Source organism: Heptranchias perlo, chromosome 16, assembly GCF_035084215.1.
Source record: "Heptranchias perlo isolate sHepPer1 chromosome 16, sHepPer1.hap1, whole genome shotgun sequence".
Classification (NCBI taxonomy): domain Eukaryota; kingdom Metazoa; phylum Chordata; class Chondrichthyes; order Hexanchiformes; family Hexanchidae; genus Heptranchias; species Heptranchias perlo.
This window is the reverse complement of record NC_090340.1, coordinates 32,863,347-32,883,197: the sequence shown is the minus strand read 5'-3', so window position 1 is coordinate 32,883,197 and position 19,851 is coordinate 32,863,347. Positions and strand designations below refer to the sequence as shown.

Genomic DNA, 19,851 nt, shown 5'->3' with positions numbered 1-19,851 from the left:
AACATTTGCGCCAGATAAGTGCCAGATAATGACCATCTCCAACAAGAAAGAATCTAACCACCCCTCCCTTGACATTCAACGGCATTACCATCTCCGCATTCCCCACCATCAACATCCTGGGGGTCACCATCGACCAGAAACTTAACTGGACCAGCCACATAAATACTGTGGCTGCAAGAGCAGGTCAGAGGCTGGGTATTCTGTGGCGAGTGACTCACCTCCTGACTCCCCAAAGCCTTTCCACCATCTACAAGGCACAAGTCAGGAGTGTGATGGAATACTCTCCACTTGCCTGGATGAGTGCAGCTCCAACAACACTCAAGAAGCTCGACACCATCCAAGACAAAGCAGCCCGCTTGAATGGCACCCCATCCACCACTCCCTTCACCACCGGCACACCGTGGCTGCAGTGTGTACCATCCACAGGATGCACTGCAGCAACTCGCTAAGGCTTCTTTGACAGCACCTCCCAAACCTGTGACCTCTACCATCTAGAAGGATAAGGGCAGCAAGCACATGGGAACAACACCACCTGCACGTTCCCCTCCAAGTCACACACCATCCCAACTTGGAAATATATCGTTGTTACTTCATCGTCGCTGGGTCAAAATCTTGGAACTCCCTACCTAGCAATACTGTGGGAGAACCTTCACCACACGGACTGCAGCGGTTCAAGAAGGCGGCTCACCACCACCTTCGACGCCCACATCCCATAAACGAATTTTAAAAAATCTAATCACTCACCACTCCAAATCAGTACATTTTAATAGTTTGCAGTTGAGTTTGGTTAAATTTCAAGCTGTGTGATTCCTATTTTAAAATAGGACAGAGACTTCCTCAGGAACAAAGGGAGCAACAGGATATGCTCTGCACTTCAGTTCCATATTTTGCAGGCTGAGGAAGGCTGTTGAAAGCACAGCTGAAATGGGGACCATGTTCCTGTTTCTGCGAAAGCTGAAGTTAAAAATATATTTATATTTTTGAAACATTAACCATCCTAATAAGTTTCAGGGCTAGAAATTTAAATTGGCTGTGAAAGATCATAGAAAATACTTTCCCAAATTTGTAACTTTAGATTCCATCTAAAGGTTTGTGATGTAGCAAATTGGTAGACAGGTGAAATCACCTCATATGAATTCATGGGCCAGTATTAAAAATACTATGAAGAAGTAGCTGTATGCTTGTTCCGTAAAGAAAAGAATTGTTGAATGATGCATAATTAGTGGGTGACAAAGTATGCGAGCAGGCTTCCATCACAAGTGGAACAAGTACATTTAACAACTCCCTATACAGAGTTCTGTTTATACAGAATGTGTATTATAGTTTAATATTTTGTTACAAATTCTGAAATAAACTTGCTTTTTATTAAGTTTTGGATCCAGTATGGCTGAATTTTTTACTTGCCTAGAGAAAACTGCTATGATGATGGAATGCTTCAGACACTAAAGGGGTCATTTCAGCCTAACCTGGGAGGAATTCAGGCGGGTTCAGGTCTATCGGGCAGGGTGTAAAACGAGCATCCAACCTGAACTCGCCTGTTTCCTGTCCGGCCGGCTAGGTTAAAATCACCCCCCAAGACCCACTGTCAGTGTGTTCAATTGATACACTGGGAGCATAACTATCATTATTTTGGTACTAGTTGCTGTGGTTACAGCTATGCACCCATTGACTGAGCTAACACACTGCTGTTGTTTTGTGTCAGTGACTGGTAGGAAAGTAGTTCTGGTCAGCTGGTCATCTTCTAGATGTGGAATAACTTTAGAATGTCCATGTAGATAAGAAAATAATAGTAATTAGCCACATATATTTCTATAATATAAATTTTGTTTTAAAATATTTTACGCATTGTACTAGGGATATCTACAACAATTGCAGTTTCCCACTTGAGAATTTGGTTCTCTTTCACTTGTAGGTCAAATTCCATATTTAGTACTTAAAACTCAGCATTCTTTATTCCCTGTAGTGAAGTAAAGCTGGAACTCCTCCTGTTATATACAGATTGATCTATTGTGTGAGTAGTTCCTCTATAATCTTAAATCATTAATACAGCAGTATGTACAGGGTGGTTAAATTAACTACTTTTGATGTTATTCTGGCTCTGGGACAAATATTGTCACGGCATATTATTCCCCATGAAGAAGGGCCAGAGACTGCCATGGTGATGGTAATTTAGTGGTGAAAACACAGTGACCAAGTTATCCGTCGCTAATGGGGCTTTTTCCAGGAATCCTATTCTTCATGCTACAGTTATAATACCACAGTCTCCGGAGTGCTGAAAGAAGTTCATTGAAACATCCATTCATAAACTGATGGTCATAGCTCCTTAAATATATCCTTCAACTCTAAACATTCATTGTTCTCTACACATTGCTGTCACCATGGAACTGCTGATAATGAAAGCTGTATGCCTCTTCCAGTCTCTGCCCTCCAAAAAAGCAAGGCATGAAGAGACAGTCGAATCTTTAACTTTACTTACTTTACTTTTAAAACAACAATAAACAATTCTTTGTATAAGTAGTCTTTGTACAAATGTTACAATTGATGTTATAAATTGGGATATTAGTGCAACATTACTGAATCAGTGTAAATCTCTGTATAGAAAACAAGCCTTTCTAAATATGCCGTGCCATTTATAACAGCAGAAACAAACTACAGCCGTGGTCAGTATTAAAGATCAGTGAAGTTTAAAGACACTAAAATGCCATGTGTCATGCATTGTGATTTTTTTTTAATGAGTTGCTATATTAGGAAGAATGGGAAGGAAATGTTGGTGATGTTTTTAATGCGACTTAAAAGCTAAGTACTAAAGAGACTGCAGCAACAGTTATTACTGAATTTAATACGGTTGAGGTACTATGTTAATTTTTTATTTGTAGATTATTGAAATTGTTTAGTGTTTTCAGAATAAAGAGAACCCAGAATGGAAGGCAATTACTTATTTGTGTTTCTTTGAATAAATGTGGGGGAGGTGATCTGTAGACAAAGGCATAGTAAATGTTCAATTAACAAAGAAAAGGTTGAATAGCAGTTTGCTGAAAGCACACTGTGTGGAATGTCAAACATGTAAAGTACTCAATTTAACCCCTTTCTCTCTTATTGGCCTCCTTGTAGGACTGATGCTACTCGAAGAAATATTAAGTATCTATTCCCAGATGTAAAGAACATAATTTATTTGGCAATGATAATTCAGAAGCACTGGAAACAAGACGCTCTTTCAAACTCGACAATCATGCTCAGCGCAGTTGATGAAAAGCACATGGTGGGTCGAAGCATCAGAACAGACTAGGAAGACTGATTCACCCCTCGCTCCCCCCCTTTCCTTTTACACTGTATTTGAGTTGGAAGAAAAACGCCAGACACAGAATGCGACTGAACCAAGAACAGTGCTTTTTAGGCAGACAGGAAGTAAAAAACTGTTTTAACAGGAAACCCTTGGTAGCCAAGTTCTAAGCTTTGAACTTCCAACACCTTATCTGAGGAATAAAGGAGAATTAGAAAACAAATTTGGAGTTATAACAATGCCATCCAGGGGGAAGTACTTTATTAATGAAAATGAAGCTCGAAAAAATACAGACTCGCTCTATGAGACTTACTGCTGTATAAGCCAGCAATATCCACTTGTTGTCCTCTTCCTACTGATTATTACTGGGGCTTGTATAGCTCTGATTGCTCTTTTCTTTTCCATTAGGCTGGTAAGTGTCAGTCTAAGATCTTTTGCCCTTTTACACACCACAAATTACTGATATTCTTTGTAAGTAAAGTAAAAGTGCACTATTTCTCAATGTTATTTCTCAGCACAAACATAGATTATAGTTTAGATCAGAAAATATAAAAGTAGGGTCAATTCATTACGTGACAACATTGACATCATATTTTAAAACCACCAAATTCTGAAGTTTTCTGAAGTATGTGGTTCAGTTATTGTATCATTTTGGGGGAAAAGGGTTGGAGCAAGTTTTTGACAACGTGGCCTTGAATTTAACTCTCTTTCCCACCTCCGCCCCCCCCAACTTGGCAGAAACTAGCCGGAGGGACAGTTAAAATGGAATGGAGAACTTACCCTCTCCTTTCCCGTCCTGATCCGGCTGACTACAATTTTAAATTGCAGATGGTAACGACACCTGTCCCAAGCCTCTTTAAATATGCAGATTGGTCTCCGATGATGTAATCAGGACCCGATCTACAATTTAAACCTGAGGCTTGAGCGGTGCAGCAGTGGTGGGTTCTCCGGCAGGTCAAACCTGCTGACAACAGGAGCCAGTGCCGGAAGAAGCCCAGTTAGGTAAGTTTTCTTTCATGGGATGTGGGCATGCTGGCGAGGCCAGCATTTATTGCCCATGCCTAATAGTTCCCTTGTGGGCCAAGAGGAGCTGAACTTGGACCTCCCCTGCTCTGGGATTTCCAATCCCTCCGTAACTGCACCTTCAGGCAAGCTGTTGCAGTACAGATGCCTCCCAGACCGTACCTCCATCATAATGTCAGAAGTGGGGATGTTCGCTGATGATTGCACAGTGTTCAGTTCCATTTGCAACCCCTCAGATAATGAAGCAGTCTGTGCCTGCATGCAGCAAGACCTGGACAACATTCAGGCTTGGGCTGATAAGTGGCAAGTAACATTTGCGCCAGACAAGTGTCAGGCAATGACCATCTCCAACAAGAGAGTGTCTAACCACCTCCCTTGACATTCAATGGCATTACCATTGCCAAATCTCCCACCATCAACATCCTGGGGGTCACCATTGACCAGAAACATAACTGGACCAGCCACATAAATACTCTGGCTACAAGAACGGGTCAGAGGCTGGGTATTCTGTGGCGAGAGACTCATTCCTGACTCCCCAAAGACTTTCCACCATCTTCAAGGCACAAGTCAGGGGTGTGATGGAATACTCTCCACTTGCCTGGATGAGTGCAGCTCTAACAACACTCAAGAAGCTCGACACCATCCAAGACAAAGCAGCCCGCTTGATTGATACCCCATCCACCACTTTTTAAACATTCACTCCCTCCACCACCAGCGCACCGTGGCTGCAGTCTGTACCATCTACAATATGCAGCAACTTGCCAAGGCTTCTTCGACAGCACCTCCCAAACCCGTGACCTCTACCACCTAGAAGGACAAAGGCAGCAGGCGCATGAGAACACCACCACCTGCACGTTCCCCTCCAAGTCACACACCATCGTGACTTGGAAATATATCACCGTCTTCATCGCTGGGTAAAAATCCTGGAACTCCCTACCTAACAGCACTGTGGGAGAACCTTCACCTCACGGACTGCAGCAGTTCAAGGTGGCAGCTCACCACCACCTTCTCAAGGGCAATTAGGGATGGGCAATAAAAGCTGGCCTTGCCAGCGATGCCCACATCCCATGAATGAATAAAAAAAAAAGCTACAACACTGGCATCTACCTGACAATGTGGCAAATTGCTAAGGTATGCCCTATCCACAAAAAGCAAGACAAATCCAACCCATCATATTACCGCCCTATCAGCCCACTCTCAATCATCAGCAAAGTGATGGAAGGTGTGGTCAACAGTGCTATCAAGCGGCACTTACCAATAACCTGCTCGCAGTTGCTCAGTTTGGGTTCTGCCAGGACCACAAGGCTCCAGACCTCATTACAGCCTTGCTCCAAATATGGATATGAGCTGAATTCCAGAGATGAGGTGAGAGTGACTGCCTTTGACATCAAGGCAGCATTCGACCGAGTATGACACCAAGGAGCCCTAGAAAACTGAAGTCATTCGGGATCAGGGGAAAACTCTCCAGTGGTCCGAGTCATACCTGGTACAAAGGGAAGATGGTTGTGATAGTTGGAGGCCAATCATGTTCAGCCCCAGGACATCACTGCAGAAGTTCCTCAGGGCAGTGTCTTCGACCCAACTATCTTCTACTGTTTCATCAATGACCTTCTCTCCATCATAAAGTCTGAAGTGGGGCTGTTCGCTGATGATTGGAGTGACAATTATATAAAAATTCTATAAAACGTGTTGTTTGGGATGGTGTTTTGGGGGGTGAAAGCAGAGGGAATGATGTATGCTCTGAGACCAGAGATGAGTGTTCGAGGCACTTTGATACTGACCTCACACATTATGGCCACAGTCATTCAGACTGGACTGTGGCGAATTGCCACCTGTTCAAGTACTGGTCATTGAAGACTCAACAGTGGAGCAACCTCACCGAACAGTGTTAAGAACAAGGAATTTTTTGAGAAGGGAGGAGGGACGGAGATGCAACTGAATGAAGCACTTGCATCTTAAGCAAATACTGCAAATCCATTCTGGGGGGGTCGAGCAAAAATCAATTTATAAATGTAAGCCTGGGAGAACGATTTTCGGGGAAGGACGAACAAACAGTTACTTGCAAGCAGGTTTGACATTTCTTGATTTTTCTGGAAGCTGGTATCGCTGTGAACCCACTTAAATGAGTTAAGATCTAGGCTAAAACAGCAGAGAGCGGAATATCTGGAAGTTGAATTAATTGTTCATCCGCTAGCATCCCCATGCTGTAATTTTAAGGCCAAGGACTTTAGATCAATTTCCATCAAACTTATTTGATAGAGGGTGTTGAAAGGGAAGACTCCCAGTTAGTGCTACAGCTCTGAAGCCCCATTGTTGTACAGGTCCATTTTATTATAAACAAAAAAGCTTAATAGTAGAATCACAAGCTGAGATGATCCTTGCTAATGAGTGTAATAAATTGTATGTTTTAAAACCACTCATTCTTACAATTTTAGTAATAGGTGAATTACGGACAAAAGCAGGCATTCTCACAATTTTTTATAATTTGGGGCCCATCTGAATTTTGTATAGTGTGCATATTTAGAAAGTTAATTCAGTTTCAAATAATGATCATGCAGAGGTTTTTGTTGTTTTAATTTGTAAAATTTTATATTTAAAGAATTGGGGGGGGGGTGCGGTGGTTAAGTGAAATTCTGAAGGATGAATGACCAGTAGTAAAATATTTTTATGGAAGTTTTGCTCATTAAATATTAACGCAGAATTTGTTGGACACAGTATACAGCATGCGTCTGTATGATAGTTTAATCTTCGAATCATTGAAAAGTGTTGATGTATTTTAATATGGCACAGCAATAGTGCTGAGATCCTTGAGTTTTTTTGTGCTATTGTGGTAATGAACAACTTTTATGTAAAAACAATATTGATGCTTTAAAAATGGGAAGATGTATAATCTACATTTAACATTAATGTCCCATTTTTCTTTCAAACAGACTGTTCCGGAGCACCTTCTCTTTTTTGTTACATTATGCACTGCTTTGGGGATATTTATAGTGATTTTTATTCTTGTCTGCATTGAGTCGTTATTTCAAAGATGGATGAAAATATTTGCATTAGTCATTTGGGGTTGCCTTCTTACCATGGGTTACGTTTTCATCTTTAGTGATGAAACTATCTCTGCTTGGGACCAGGTATGGCTCATTTCAATTTTTAAGCTCTATTACAGTGGTATTTTGTTTCTCGTTAAATTAATTGGGGTAGAATTTTTGAGGAGGTTTTCCAGCTGTAACTTTGGCGGAAGATTGGCTTACGCTGGGGTTTCTGCTGAAGTGACGGCTGGAGTTTGGGAGAATCCTTGAAGAAATTCTACCCTTTTGTCTTTCTCTCTTAGGTGAAATTTATTAAATTTGAGATTCATTATTGAGATTACAGCTACTATGAAATTTGTTTTTAACTTCGAAACCTATTGTAGTACCAGTGTGCTTAGTTGGTAGCCTCTGAATAAAGTCGTGAAATCAAGTCCCATTCTTGAACTTGAAATTGAACACACAAACTTCATTCTGTGCCGAGGGAATGCCGACAGATGAGATGTTAAATTGACATCTGACTATTCAGGTGGTACTATTTCAAAGAAGAGCATGGTCGCCTATTTTGAGGCTCGCTCAAAAATCGAGTTGGACAAACACCTGGAGGCCAGTGGATGGGACTCTTTTTTAAAGAAATGTTTTTCCATTTGCCTCCCATCCCGGAAATTGGCTCCTTGATCTTTTCAGCCTTCAAAGGGAGAATCTGAGATGTGAACTTATAAAATTACTTAAGATAGTAACAAAATGACAAATTGTACATCCAGAAAATTCCTTTAAACTAAATTGAGAGAGTCGGTCAAGAGGACACAGGTTCAAACTAGTAAAAAGTAAATTTAAGTCTGATATGAGGAAGTTCTTCACACAAAGAGTGATTAACACTCATACCTCCAGATAGAGTAGCCGTGACATAAACCCTGAAATCCTTTAAGAAACAATCGGATATCGCAATAGGGGGACTTTCGGGTCTTCCAGATGATGAACTAAGATGGGCTGAAAGGCCTTCCTTTTCCCTAGTTTAATTATCCGGTGATCACAGATCAACAGCACTGTACATTCTAGTTATACCCACCACTGTCAAAAACAAAAGCAAAAATGTTTTTTAAAAAAAAACTCCACCAATTAGATGGTGTATGTTTAAGTTATGATGATGCACAACATCCCAAATGATTAAATCTAGGCAAATATTTTTAAGGAACTAATAACAAAATTACTTCCAGTCATTGTAGCAAATTATTAAATCCGTAATCCTTTGCCTTTGATTATGTCATAGAGTATGGTGGCTCAGCACATTTGTGCACAGTACGAGAGAAAGGGAGGAATTGGGCTTGTGCCTGTGCTTTCCCTGCTCTGCAATTTATTGATCCCTGTTGTGCTGTTGGAAATATCAAACCAATTTTTAAAAGTAAAATGACTCCTCACAGAGGAGAGAGGCAAAATTGGAGACCACTCTTGCATACCTCCTAGCAACTGTTTTGCCTGCACCTCTTGCCACTTTTGAGGGAATGATGCAGAGAGGGGATTTGTCTTGCGATATAAAAAGCAAAAAAAATTGTTTTATTCAGAAGGTGTTTTTACAGTGGGTGGAGATAAGTTACAAATTTCAACAATAAACCTGATTTTGTGTTTACTTTAAGGTGCCATTCTTTTTGTACATTGTCTTCGTTTTGTATACAATGCTGCCATTATGTATGCGGGATGCCATCATTGCCAGCGTCCTGTCATCCGTCTCTCATATTGTTACCCTCACTATTTATCTCTCAACTGTAACCCCCATGTCATCAACAAAGGTCCTAGTTTGTCAGGTGAGTCTGCTTTACTAACTTTTTAACTATTTTGTACTGTACTCTCTTTGAACCCACCACAGGTCTGAATAAAAGCAACTCCAATGCTTAAATTTGTAGGTGTAACACATGGGTACTCCTAATTTATGCATTTGATGTATACGATACCTAAATTATGTGTCAAAGAATGCAAATGACTGAATTAAAAAATGTCCAGCCCCAAAAAACATTTATGTCGTATGATAAAATGCTGCTACGTTTCTTGGTAAGAGAAAGGTAAAATAAAGTTCAGTATTATATATATTTTAACATCTATTGCTCCCATTTTAAATTAAAGAAATTCAAACGTTGGGCAGAGTTCTGCTGAAAAGATAGCGGCATCTGGATGACGCATGGCGGTATTAATGCGCAACTCTGCCAACAATTCGTGAATTGCGAATCACCTCAAGTTGCTGGTTGATTTGCGCCGTTCCGCCGTTAGCTTTGCGAGAACAGTTTCTTACCCTTAACTCCCCATCAAGTCAGCATGGCTTTACGAAGGGGAAGTCATGTCTGACAAATTTGCTTGAGTTCTTTGAGGACATTACGTGCAGGGTGGATAAAGGGGAACCAGTGGACGTAGTGTATTTAGACTTCCAGAAGGCATTCGACAAGGTGCCACATAAAAGATTATTGCTCAAGATAAAGAATCACTGGATTGGGGGTAATATTCTGGCATGGATGGAGGATTGGTTATCTAACAGGAAGCAGAGAGTTGGGATAAACGTTTCAATCTCTGACTGGCAACCAGTAGCCAGTGGTGTTCCGCAGGAGTCTGTGCTGGGTCCCCAACTCTTTACAATCTATATTAACGATTTGGAGGAGGGGACCAAGTGTAACATATCAAAGTTTGCAGATGATACAAAGATGGGAGGGAAAGTGGAGAGTGAGGAGGACATAAAAAACCTACAGAGGGATATAGACAGGCTGGGTGAGTGGGTGGAGATTTGGCAGATGCAATACAATATTGGAAAATGTCATAGAGTTATACAGCACGGATAGAGGCCCTTCGGCCCATCGTGTCCGCGCCGGCCATAAGCCCTGTCTACTCTAATCCCATATTCCAGCATTTGGTCCGTAGCCTTGTATGCTATGGCATTTCAAGTGCTCATCCAAATGCTTCTTGAATGTTGTGAGGGTTCCTGCCTCCACAACCCTTTCAGGCAGTGAGGTTATGCACTTTGGCAGGAAAAATCAGAGAGCAAGTTATTATCTTAAAGGCGAGAAACTGGAAAGTACTGCAGTACAAAGGGATCTGGGGGTCCTAGTGCAAGAAGATCAAAAAGTTAGTATGCAGGTGCAGCAGGTGATCAAGAAGGCCAACGGAATGTTGGCTTTTATTGCTCGGGGGATAGAATATAAAAACAGGGAGGTATTGCTGCAGTTATATCAGGTATTGGTGAGACCGCACCTGGAATACTGCATACAGTTTTGGTGTCCATACTTAAGAAAAGACACACTTGCTCTCGAGGCAGTACAAAGAAGGTTCACTCGGTTAATCCCGGGGATGAGGGGGTGGACATATGAGGAGAGGTTGAGTAGATTGGGACTCTACTCATTGGAGTTCAGAAGAATGAGAGGCGATCTTATTGAAACATATAAGATTGTGAAGGGGCTTGATCGGGTGGATGCGGTGAGGATGTTCCCAAGGATGGGTGAAACTAGTACTTGGGGGCATAATCTTAGAATAAGGGGCTGCTCTTTCAAAATTGAGATGAGGAGAAACTTCTTCACTCAGAGGGTGGTGGGTCTGTGGAATTTGCTGCCCCAGGAAGCTGTGGAAGCTACATCATTAAATAAATTTAAAACAGAAATCGACAGTTTCCTAGAAGTAAAGGGAATTAGGGGTTACGGGGAGCGGGCAGGAAATTGGACATGAATTTAGATTTGAGGTTAGGATCAGATCAGCCATGATCTTATTGAATGGCGGAGCAGGCTCGAGGGGCCGATTGGCCTACTCCTGCTCCTATTTCTTATGTTCTTAACTCCCCCTATGATTTTCATGAAGTTGCTGTATTTGCATATTAATTCCCTATTAATCTCACCACAGAAAGTTAAGTCTGGTAATTATCAGCGTAAGTACCCTTTTAACGATGTGATAATTGTTAATGACTGCCAATCCACCTCTTGGCCAGAAAGTGAACAATTCTAAATATGGAGTCTCATTCCTTCAGGTTGTGAATTGTTTTAGGAGATTTTTAAAATGCCAAATTTAAAATTTTTACATTTTTGTCTCACATTTCCTATCTATCTTTTTTTTTTCTCTCTCCCTTAATCCAATCTTTATTTCTCTTTCTGTACTTGATTTGGCATTGAATTCACCCATTCTAATTCCCCTCTTTCTCAGTCCTCTGTTTATTTCTCAATCCTTATTGGTTAAGGAGATACAATGTCCCATTGTTCACCAAGGTCCCCGATGCCCTGTTTCCCTCGCTACGCCGTTATCAGCTCGCACTTCCAGCAACTTTGTGGGCAAAAGATTTTAAAACCTAAGTGTGCATGAACAAGTCTAACTAACGGGGCATGCTGTGAGATGCCCCGATCCAGCAAAATCTGGCCTGTTGTTATAAATGTTATGTTCTTTAATAGTGAAGAATGGCATGTGATAATAAACAAAATGTTTGCTCTTAAACAGTAGAGAAACTATAAAATATGTGCAAAGAATAAAAACCGTGCATTCTCCCCATCAAATAATTTAAATTTAGGTTTTCATCTCAGTTGCTCCAGCTCTCTACCTGGAAGATCATTCTGAATTTCCCTTTCATCAGTTTTAACCTATGTTCTATTGTTCTAGTATCTTGGCAAATCTTGAACTAGTGTTCCTACTCCTATTTATCAATACCATTTAATATCTTGTATACTTCTCTAAGATCATCTTTCAATCTTTCCTTTCCACAATGATTTGACATGCCTAATGCTGAATCTATTACCACACCCCATGAGTCATTTCCATTTCACCTTTTGCTATTTCTGCAGCATACATAATATACTTGTGACATTTGTTTTTCCTGCCAATGTGTAGTACCTTGCACTTGTCTGTAGTGAATTTCAGCCGACAATATTGTGCAGACTTTTTGTAACTCCTTTTGTAAGCCCATGGCTGCTTTCTCTGACTCAACTCCTCTGCCTAGTTTAGTATTATCTGGGAATTTGACCAGCTTGCTTTATATTGCTTGATTCAAGCCATTAATGTAGATTGGAAACAGTAAGGGCCCCGGCATTCCACCCAGTACTTTTTACAGCATCCTGATACCACTCTCTTTAACGAGTATCCACTGCTTTCTATTATTATCCAATTCCTTATAAATGCCCAGATTTTACCATGACTTCCTACTGTTTTCAGTTTTAGTAGTCAGGTTTTTGGAAATCTATGTACATTACATCATCTGGCTTTCAACTGTTCACTTTTCTGTGTTTGTGTGGTCACTCACCATTACCTAGTATGTTTGAAGTGAGCACGATGAAATAAAAGTCAAAAGGACGTGTTTGACAGTTTAATTAAACATTCTTTTAAAATTTTGGCAATAAAAAGTGAGATTTCACTATATTTTCTTCTCTTATTAATATACCACTAGCTCTAATATATGCAGGGATAAAGAACATTCCATTATAAAATTATGTATTATTTTTCAGTAACGCTGTTGTTTTCTGTCATGCTGTGAAAAGGCATATTTATGAATAAAAGTGCTTTACATGTGATGAGAAGCCACACAAGAAAACTGAGCAACTAGAAGTTAATTGATGGAGGGAATGGAATTATTGGCATTGATAATGCAAGAATTTTAATAACTTAAATGATAAAAATCGTCAATTAATTTGCTCTTCCTCTTCTTCCTTTGAAAGACTGTGATGATGTATTTAGTTTAGTAATATAAGTGGCAGGCAAAGTGTCAGAGGCTGTAACACAAAGTTCTGGTCATCATAAGTAATTCAGACCCTATTCTCATGGTTTGACTTACACAAAACTTCTTGATTGCATTTCAGCCTTACGACACACTCTGGGTTCTCCATATAATGCTTGTTGCTTATATCTTATTTAATCAAAAACTACCAGTAGATTTTTTAAAGCATTGTTCATGGTGTGTCTGAGGCTACACTATTTTGTAACATATGGGTCACCAAGTCCCTATGCCAAATGGCAACCCGTCCTCTTACACCTTGTAGAGCTGCAGCCAAGTGAGCTCACCTGCAAAAAGACTGGCAGCGGAAACTGTGATCTGCCAGACAGATCCCGTTCCAGTGGTGAATAAGGGAAGCAAAGGGACAATTTTTCCAACTCTCGAGGGAGCGGACATGTTTGTCACTCTCATCAGGAGCTGCTGAACTCGAGGACATGAGAGTGTTAGTTGTGTTTAGCTGTTGCTGATGGCCATCAGGCCATCAGCAACAGCTAAACACAACAGTGTGGTAATAGATTCAGCATTAGGCTTAGTCAGGCTGGGAAATGTAAAGGTGGCTGTAACTCTCAATGTTTTTTTTTGGTGAAGTGTGATTATTTAAGTGCCAACCAATCAGAAAGGAAAAAAATTACAGAACAGAAAACAAGTACATAGATGGATAAGGTATCCCTCACTCTAATTTACTTATTTAGTTCACACAAAGTTCTGTAGCAAGTCTATTGTGCTTTCAGCTTTGACTATACAGTGTATCTAAATTCCACTTTGGAAAAGGGACTTACAACATACTCATTTAAACATTTGTCAAATAGTTTGCTTGTGTTTACTTAGTTATTTAGAAGTTTGTAAGAATAAGCTATACCAATGTTTATGTCGAATTTAATTGGTCACAACAGGGTAAGGAGGTTTCAGTTCATTACAAACTGCATGATTTTTTTTGCCCTTTGTATAACCTGCATATTGTGGTGTAATCTATTCAATGCCAGTTCCTAACACATTACTAGAGTTTGATAAGGAACCTGTTATCATTGTTTTTAATAGACTTTGTAAAGACGACCATTGATCTGCTAAATCCTTTTTAAACTCATAATTTTATGAGTCTCCATGAAGTAAAAAATGCCTAACTATTTTATGGAACTGATACCCGGAAATACTACTCGAAAGAACTGCAAATTTGGTTTCGCAAGAAATGCTTGCAATTCTTTGGACTTTTTTTTAAACGGAACTGATTAATGGAGCTGTTCACAGCTGGTGTAATACGATGATATGGACAACTGAGAGAAAGGCTGAACCATTCCCAGCTAACCAGGGACACTGCATTGCAATTTCTAGAGCATGGCTATGGATTGGCAGAACCAATCACTAAGGAAGTTATGAAGCATGGAGAGACTAGAGGACAAAATAAATTAGGAAAAGAAAAAAAATTGATATATAATGGGGGTGATTTTCATCTCTTACCATCCCATTCACACTGAATTTTTTTTTAACAGATCCACTGGCTGCCCAAGGACCACCCAACTTGATTTTGGAGTGGCTCTTGAAATGGGTGGCCAGCGCTCCTGCCCAAAACAGGCAGGAGCCTTATTACAATATTTAAATTGGTGTCCTATGCCAGTCATAGGACCCCGATGCAATTTTCAGGTAGCCAGTTGGCAACCTAATCAGTGGTCCTTAATTGGACTGCTGGAGACCACTCTCAACCCCCAAATGCAAACCTGTGGCACTGATTAGTATAGGGACAGGAAAAGCACGGATGCCCCTCCTGTTCCCCACAGAAATCTGCTGCCGGCCGTTCAGTGCCCCACCCTCCCAGATTGTGTCCCCCTTCTCCCTTTAAACTCTTATTTCCAACTTGGCTCCATGGAAGAACTGCCAGACGTCGTGCCACCTCCACCCTCCACAAAATCATTGAGCTCAGCCAGCTCATCAATCCCTCTCCATATGAGGCCTGACCTTGAAAATGGTTCAGTCATCTTGTTAGTGCCACTGGACAGGTTGTGCGATCACTTCGACCACCATCTGCCCAATGTGCTCGCTTTATGTAAATTGGCCCTAATGCATGCTAATTTAGTATTGGTAATTTTTTACACCCCCTACAAGTTACTCAATCTATCACATCGATTACAATAAGGTTTCACTGTATTTTGAAAGCAGAAATGTATAATTGGTTCATAAAGGTTTCATCAAGGTATAAAAATTTAACCCTTTGTAAAGAGTTGGGTATTTATTAAATGTTAGGTAAGCAACACATTCGGCAGATAAGGTAAAGGTATTCGAATACTAACATTGTTGTGTTTGCTATTCCAGTTGCTATCCAATGCTGTGATATTTATATGTGGTTGCTTGGTGGGCATTTTTCATAAGCTTTCAATGGAACGTGCCTTAGAGCAAACTTATGAGGACACTTTAAGCTGTATCCAAATAAGAATGCAGTTGGATATTAAGAAAAAACAACAGGTGAGAGTAATAATGTTTCTAGATTTTGTCTTGCTACTGAAATTACAAGCTCTTTTTCCCACTTTATACATAAGGGGAAGCGTTTTATTGTGGAGAGTAATGCAATGTTCTATTTTCCAACTTCAATTTAAAAGGATTGTGATCAAAAAGTGGGGCAAAACTTTCCCAATAATGCATTAAAATAGTTTTAAAGTAGAGGGTAGTATCTTTTTATGTAAATATTCCTGTTAATTCTAAACTTTCACTAAGATTAATGTACCCATAGACACACATACCATTCACCAAACCTTTCAGCATAATGTACCATCCTCTGATAAGATGGGTAAATAGGTTAAAATTATTTATTATTTATTTTTTTAATTATTATTATTACCATAAAGCGAATTAGCTTTGCTAATTTTAGATTAATCACTGGTGGTAAAAGCATTATTGATGAGACTTAAATGGGGTGTATATCTGAGCATTGAAAACTGCAGTTCTTATAAAGCTTGTTAGGACACTTTAAGCTGCCGATCCAGTCAGACAGCACCCTGTTTACACTGTCTGGTTGGAACTTAAATTCTTCTTCTCCTCTCAACAGTTAAAAGTTTAGGCAGTATGAGTGGCAAAACACTGGAGTTATTACCTTTTGAGGTGCCAAAATGAAGTGCTCTGAGACTCCCCTCTCCAGGGAGTGTCTCACTACTTTTTGGAATCAGGTCAGGCCCTGCCATTACACTGCAACATTAGTGTCACTTAAAACTGACGTTAATGTTGTAGTCTCATTGCACCATAAAACTAATGCGAAGTGGCTCGTACTTTAGTATAGTTTTGAAGCATTAGTAGGACTGATCAATCCATTTCAACATGAGGAAAAGAGCAGAAGTGGGAAACTGGGTGGAGTAGTTGGATAAATCACTATCCTTTAACCTCTAGATTTAAGTGCAGTATAGATCAATGGATAAAAGTCTTCCCTCTCTGCCGGCTGTAAGAGTCTCCACTGAGATAAACTTGTGCGGTCTTAACCTAACTTGTACCAGAGTAATTGTTCAATGTTGTGTTTCTGCTGGTGAGCCTTAGCTGCTGGGATTACAAATATGGGCATTTAGTTTTAGGACCATTACTTTAAATAGTTGAAAAATTAGATGCAATGCATGCGTGAATTTCCAAAGTGTGCTCCTAGAGAGCAAAGCTCTCTACCTGAAGTGCGGAGTCAGAAGATTACTACTGTAGTGTCTGGGAGGACTCATAGTACAAACAATGTACAGAATTTTGTGTAATTGCCACTTAATTTCCAATGTCACCCAAAGGAAGAATGCAATGTCTGTTATGGGAATGCAAAAACTTAGTTGGCAGGTTGTTGGAGGAGACAGTGCATCTGGTTATTCTATTCCTGACTTTGGTGTGCTTAATGCTGACAACGTGGGAAAGTATTCATTCCCCAGCATTGAGGTTGGTTTAAATGACTAAAATTAACAAGACTTCAAGCAGTATTGATTTTATTAAGTTCAATTTAATACTAAAGGCAATAAAATATTGAAGATATTATTTATGATTACCCTGCTTATAATTCTTTTATTCCAGGAAAGCCTACTGTTATCAGTGTTGCCGGTTTATATATCTATGGAAATGAAACTAGCTATTATTGAACGTTTGAAAGAAAGTAACTATTATCCACACAAGCGTGATAATTTCCACAGCTTGTATGTGAAGAGGCACCAGAATGTAAGGTACAGTATAAATATTCATGATCTTGATAGCATTCAAAAAGATTAAAAAGCATGCATCCAAATATCACATCATTTTAGTTGGTGGATTACGCTTACTTTTGGAATATGTGTTAATACAATATATATAAAAAAAGTAATTGTCTGAGGAAAACACTTCTATTACTATAGATCCAACTATATGAGGCTGTATACTATATTCTGCCCCATCAGAAGGAAATTCTTTAGACAAACATCAAATAAAGTGCCACCATTTTATTTACCTACTCTGTTATGTGCACGAGCTGTGACTGTTGTTTCTGGTACAGTGCTTGCGTATTATGTGCATCTTTTTATTCCAAGTAGGTGACACCTTCTAAATGTGAACCTTCTTATGGTGTGATTAAGTGTGGTGGCTAGTTGCTGGGGTTTAAAAGGAGCCTCTTGGGATTCAGTTGTTTCTACATCTTGTGCAAGATCATGAGATAGCTCTGCAATCACCTCTGTCATGTCTGTGTCTGTGTCTGTGTCTGTGACTATGACAGTTGACTGGTCCTACCTACTTTCTGACACATTTCCTGTCATTTGCTCTGAATGAGACAGATATGGCATCACTTTGAGAATAGAGTCTCCATCTGTGCCTACTCCAGCCATGCCTCTGCTGCTGGGATTTCCCTATGCATCACCACTGATTTTCATGAGAACAGACCTGATGTACACAATGAGATTTGGGATGCCCCTTGGCACGGCTTTCCCCATTTGATAACCTGACATGTTGAAGCCAGACCAGACAGCCTTTTCTATACTAGAGCTCCAGGTAGTCTGAGCACTCATGAGACACTCTGTGCTTAGGACAGTTGCTGGGGGAGGGAAGTCCTTGCATTACCATGCATTCAATGGTAGATCTCTGTGCCGAGAAGCCTACATGCATGACTGCATAGATGTAGCTAGTGGACTCTTTCCCATTCTTAACTGCATTTGGCAGAGTACTTGTGCCAACTCAATAACTCCAGTATATGATGATGGTAAGAAGGAAGTAAGCTGGCCTGTAGACACCTTCTCCTCCTCGCACATACACCGGGGTTCATCTAATTCTTCCTCCTCAAACTCACTATCTAAATCCTTAAGGGTAGATATAGCTGTACTGGCGCTTGTAATGGGTGAAGTGACTGACACAGGATGCTGTGAGATGTTGCTTGATTCTGTGGTATTGGGACTGCTGAATGCCTCCTACAAAAACAAAAAAAAGGACTATATGCCATAATGGTGGCTACATGATGCTTCTTCAGTCAGTGCTTGTATGATGATATACTGTGTGTTTTGCTGTCATGCTTGAGTGCATGCCTGTGAGTGCGAATGAGTGAGTAGGAAAGAAGATATTCATGAGAAGAATGGTTTCTGCCCTCAATTTGGAGGAGGCCTCTGGCTTCACCATCCCCCCACTTCCTCTGTGTTCTTCTTCACAATTATGTTTGGCATAGGTTACTGAAAATTTGTCAGAAACAGAAACTTGGAGGCCTATCTCTATGTGCTCCAGCCAGTATGTCCTGCAAGCAGAGAAGTTATATTGAGATGTTGGAAATTTCAAGAGTACATACAGATGTAGACCAATCCAAATGTGTGTTGTGATGAGATATATAATATTTCTCATAACTAGATCAGAAAATCTTGGTGCCATATTCCTCTTGATGCTGTTCACACACAAGGTGTCCTTAAATATGAAGAGAGTCCCATGACACTCTATCATGGAGTAATTCATCAGCTGTTGCTTAAAAGTAGCTACAGCACAATGTCAACAAACCCTTACTGGTACTTGGAATCAAATTTATTGCTCATGTTTTTTTAAATTATTCTCTTGAGAAAGTAATTCAGTTTCTACTAGGCTTCAGTGAAGAACATGCTTGTTTTGAATTTTATTATGAGCATGTGGAATTGTACAAAAGCATTTCAAAAACTGAGTTTGGGATTCTCTGACAATTGTAGCAGGGTCAGCCCAAGGACGGCAGGAGCTGCTTCGTTACTGGGAAATAGAGAAACCATCACAACTTTCCCTCCCCTTCCCAGGCCACCCTGCCTCAATTGCCACTGAAAACTCCACTATTTCATTACTAATCTTATTTTCAGCAATTTTTTTCTTCTGCTGTTAACAGCATCCTGTATGCAGACATTGTGGGTTTTACCCGTCTGGCTAGTGACTGCTCACCCAAGGAACTGGTTGTCATGCTGAATGAACTGTTTGGGAAGTTTGACCAGATTGCTAAGGTAGGCATCAAGTTCTGTAACACATTATCCACAACCAAAACGTTCCACATCACTCTGTTCATTGTGCTTAAAGTTAGGTGTGAGATTATAATTATAATTTTTGTATCTGAAATAAATCAGTGACTTAAGTTGTCAGTCTAATCAGTAAGTCTGCTTCAGAGTGACCTAAAGGTTTTTTTTGGGGGGGGAATGTAAACCTGGCATAATTTCAGGTTTTGTATTTTAATATTTGCAAGGATTACACAAGTATAAGCTTGCACATTTTGTGTATGGGAATATTGGGAGACAAGCAAATGGCTCCCAGATATGTCTGTGTCACCTCTTGTTTCCTGTGCCTCATATCATATCAAACCTAAAGTAATGGGGCACAAAATTATTACCTTTCCCAATGCCATTCTTGAATGT

At 40.1% G+C, this 19,851-nt stretch overlaps 1 protein-coding gene across 3 annotated transcripts in view; it reads left to right on the top strand.

Annotated features, from left to right (window-relative positions):
* Positions 1–19,851, top strand: part of adcy7 (adenylate cyclase 7) — a 140,556-nt gene that overhangs the window by 72,405 nt on the left and 48,300 nt on the right. For 2 of the 3 annotated variants that reach the window (XM_067997904.1, XM_067997905.1), the window contains exons 2-7: positions 3,112–3,692; positions 7,234–7,431; positions 8,961–9,128; positions 15,350–15,499; positions 17,063–17,208; positions 19,335–19,446. In XM_067997904.1, coding sequence (XP_067854005.1) covers positions 3,519–3,692; positions 7,234–7,431; positions 8,961–9,128; positions 15,350–15,499; positions 17,063–17,208; positions 19,335–19,446 — 948 coding nt within the window. In that variant the 5' untranslated portion in view covers positions 3,112–3,518. The remainder of the gene's footprint in view (positions 1–3,111; positions 3,693–7,233; positions 7,432–8,960; positions 9,129–15,349; positions 15,500–17,062; positions 17,209–19,334; positions 19,447–19,851) is intronic. The other variant, XM_067997906.1, reaches the window with a different exon arrangement.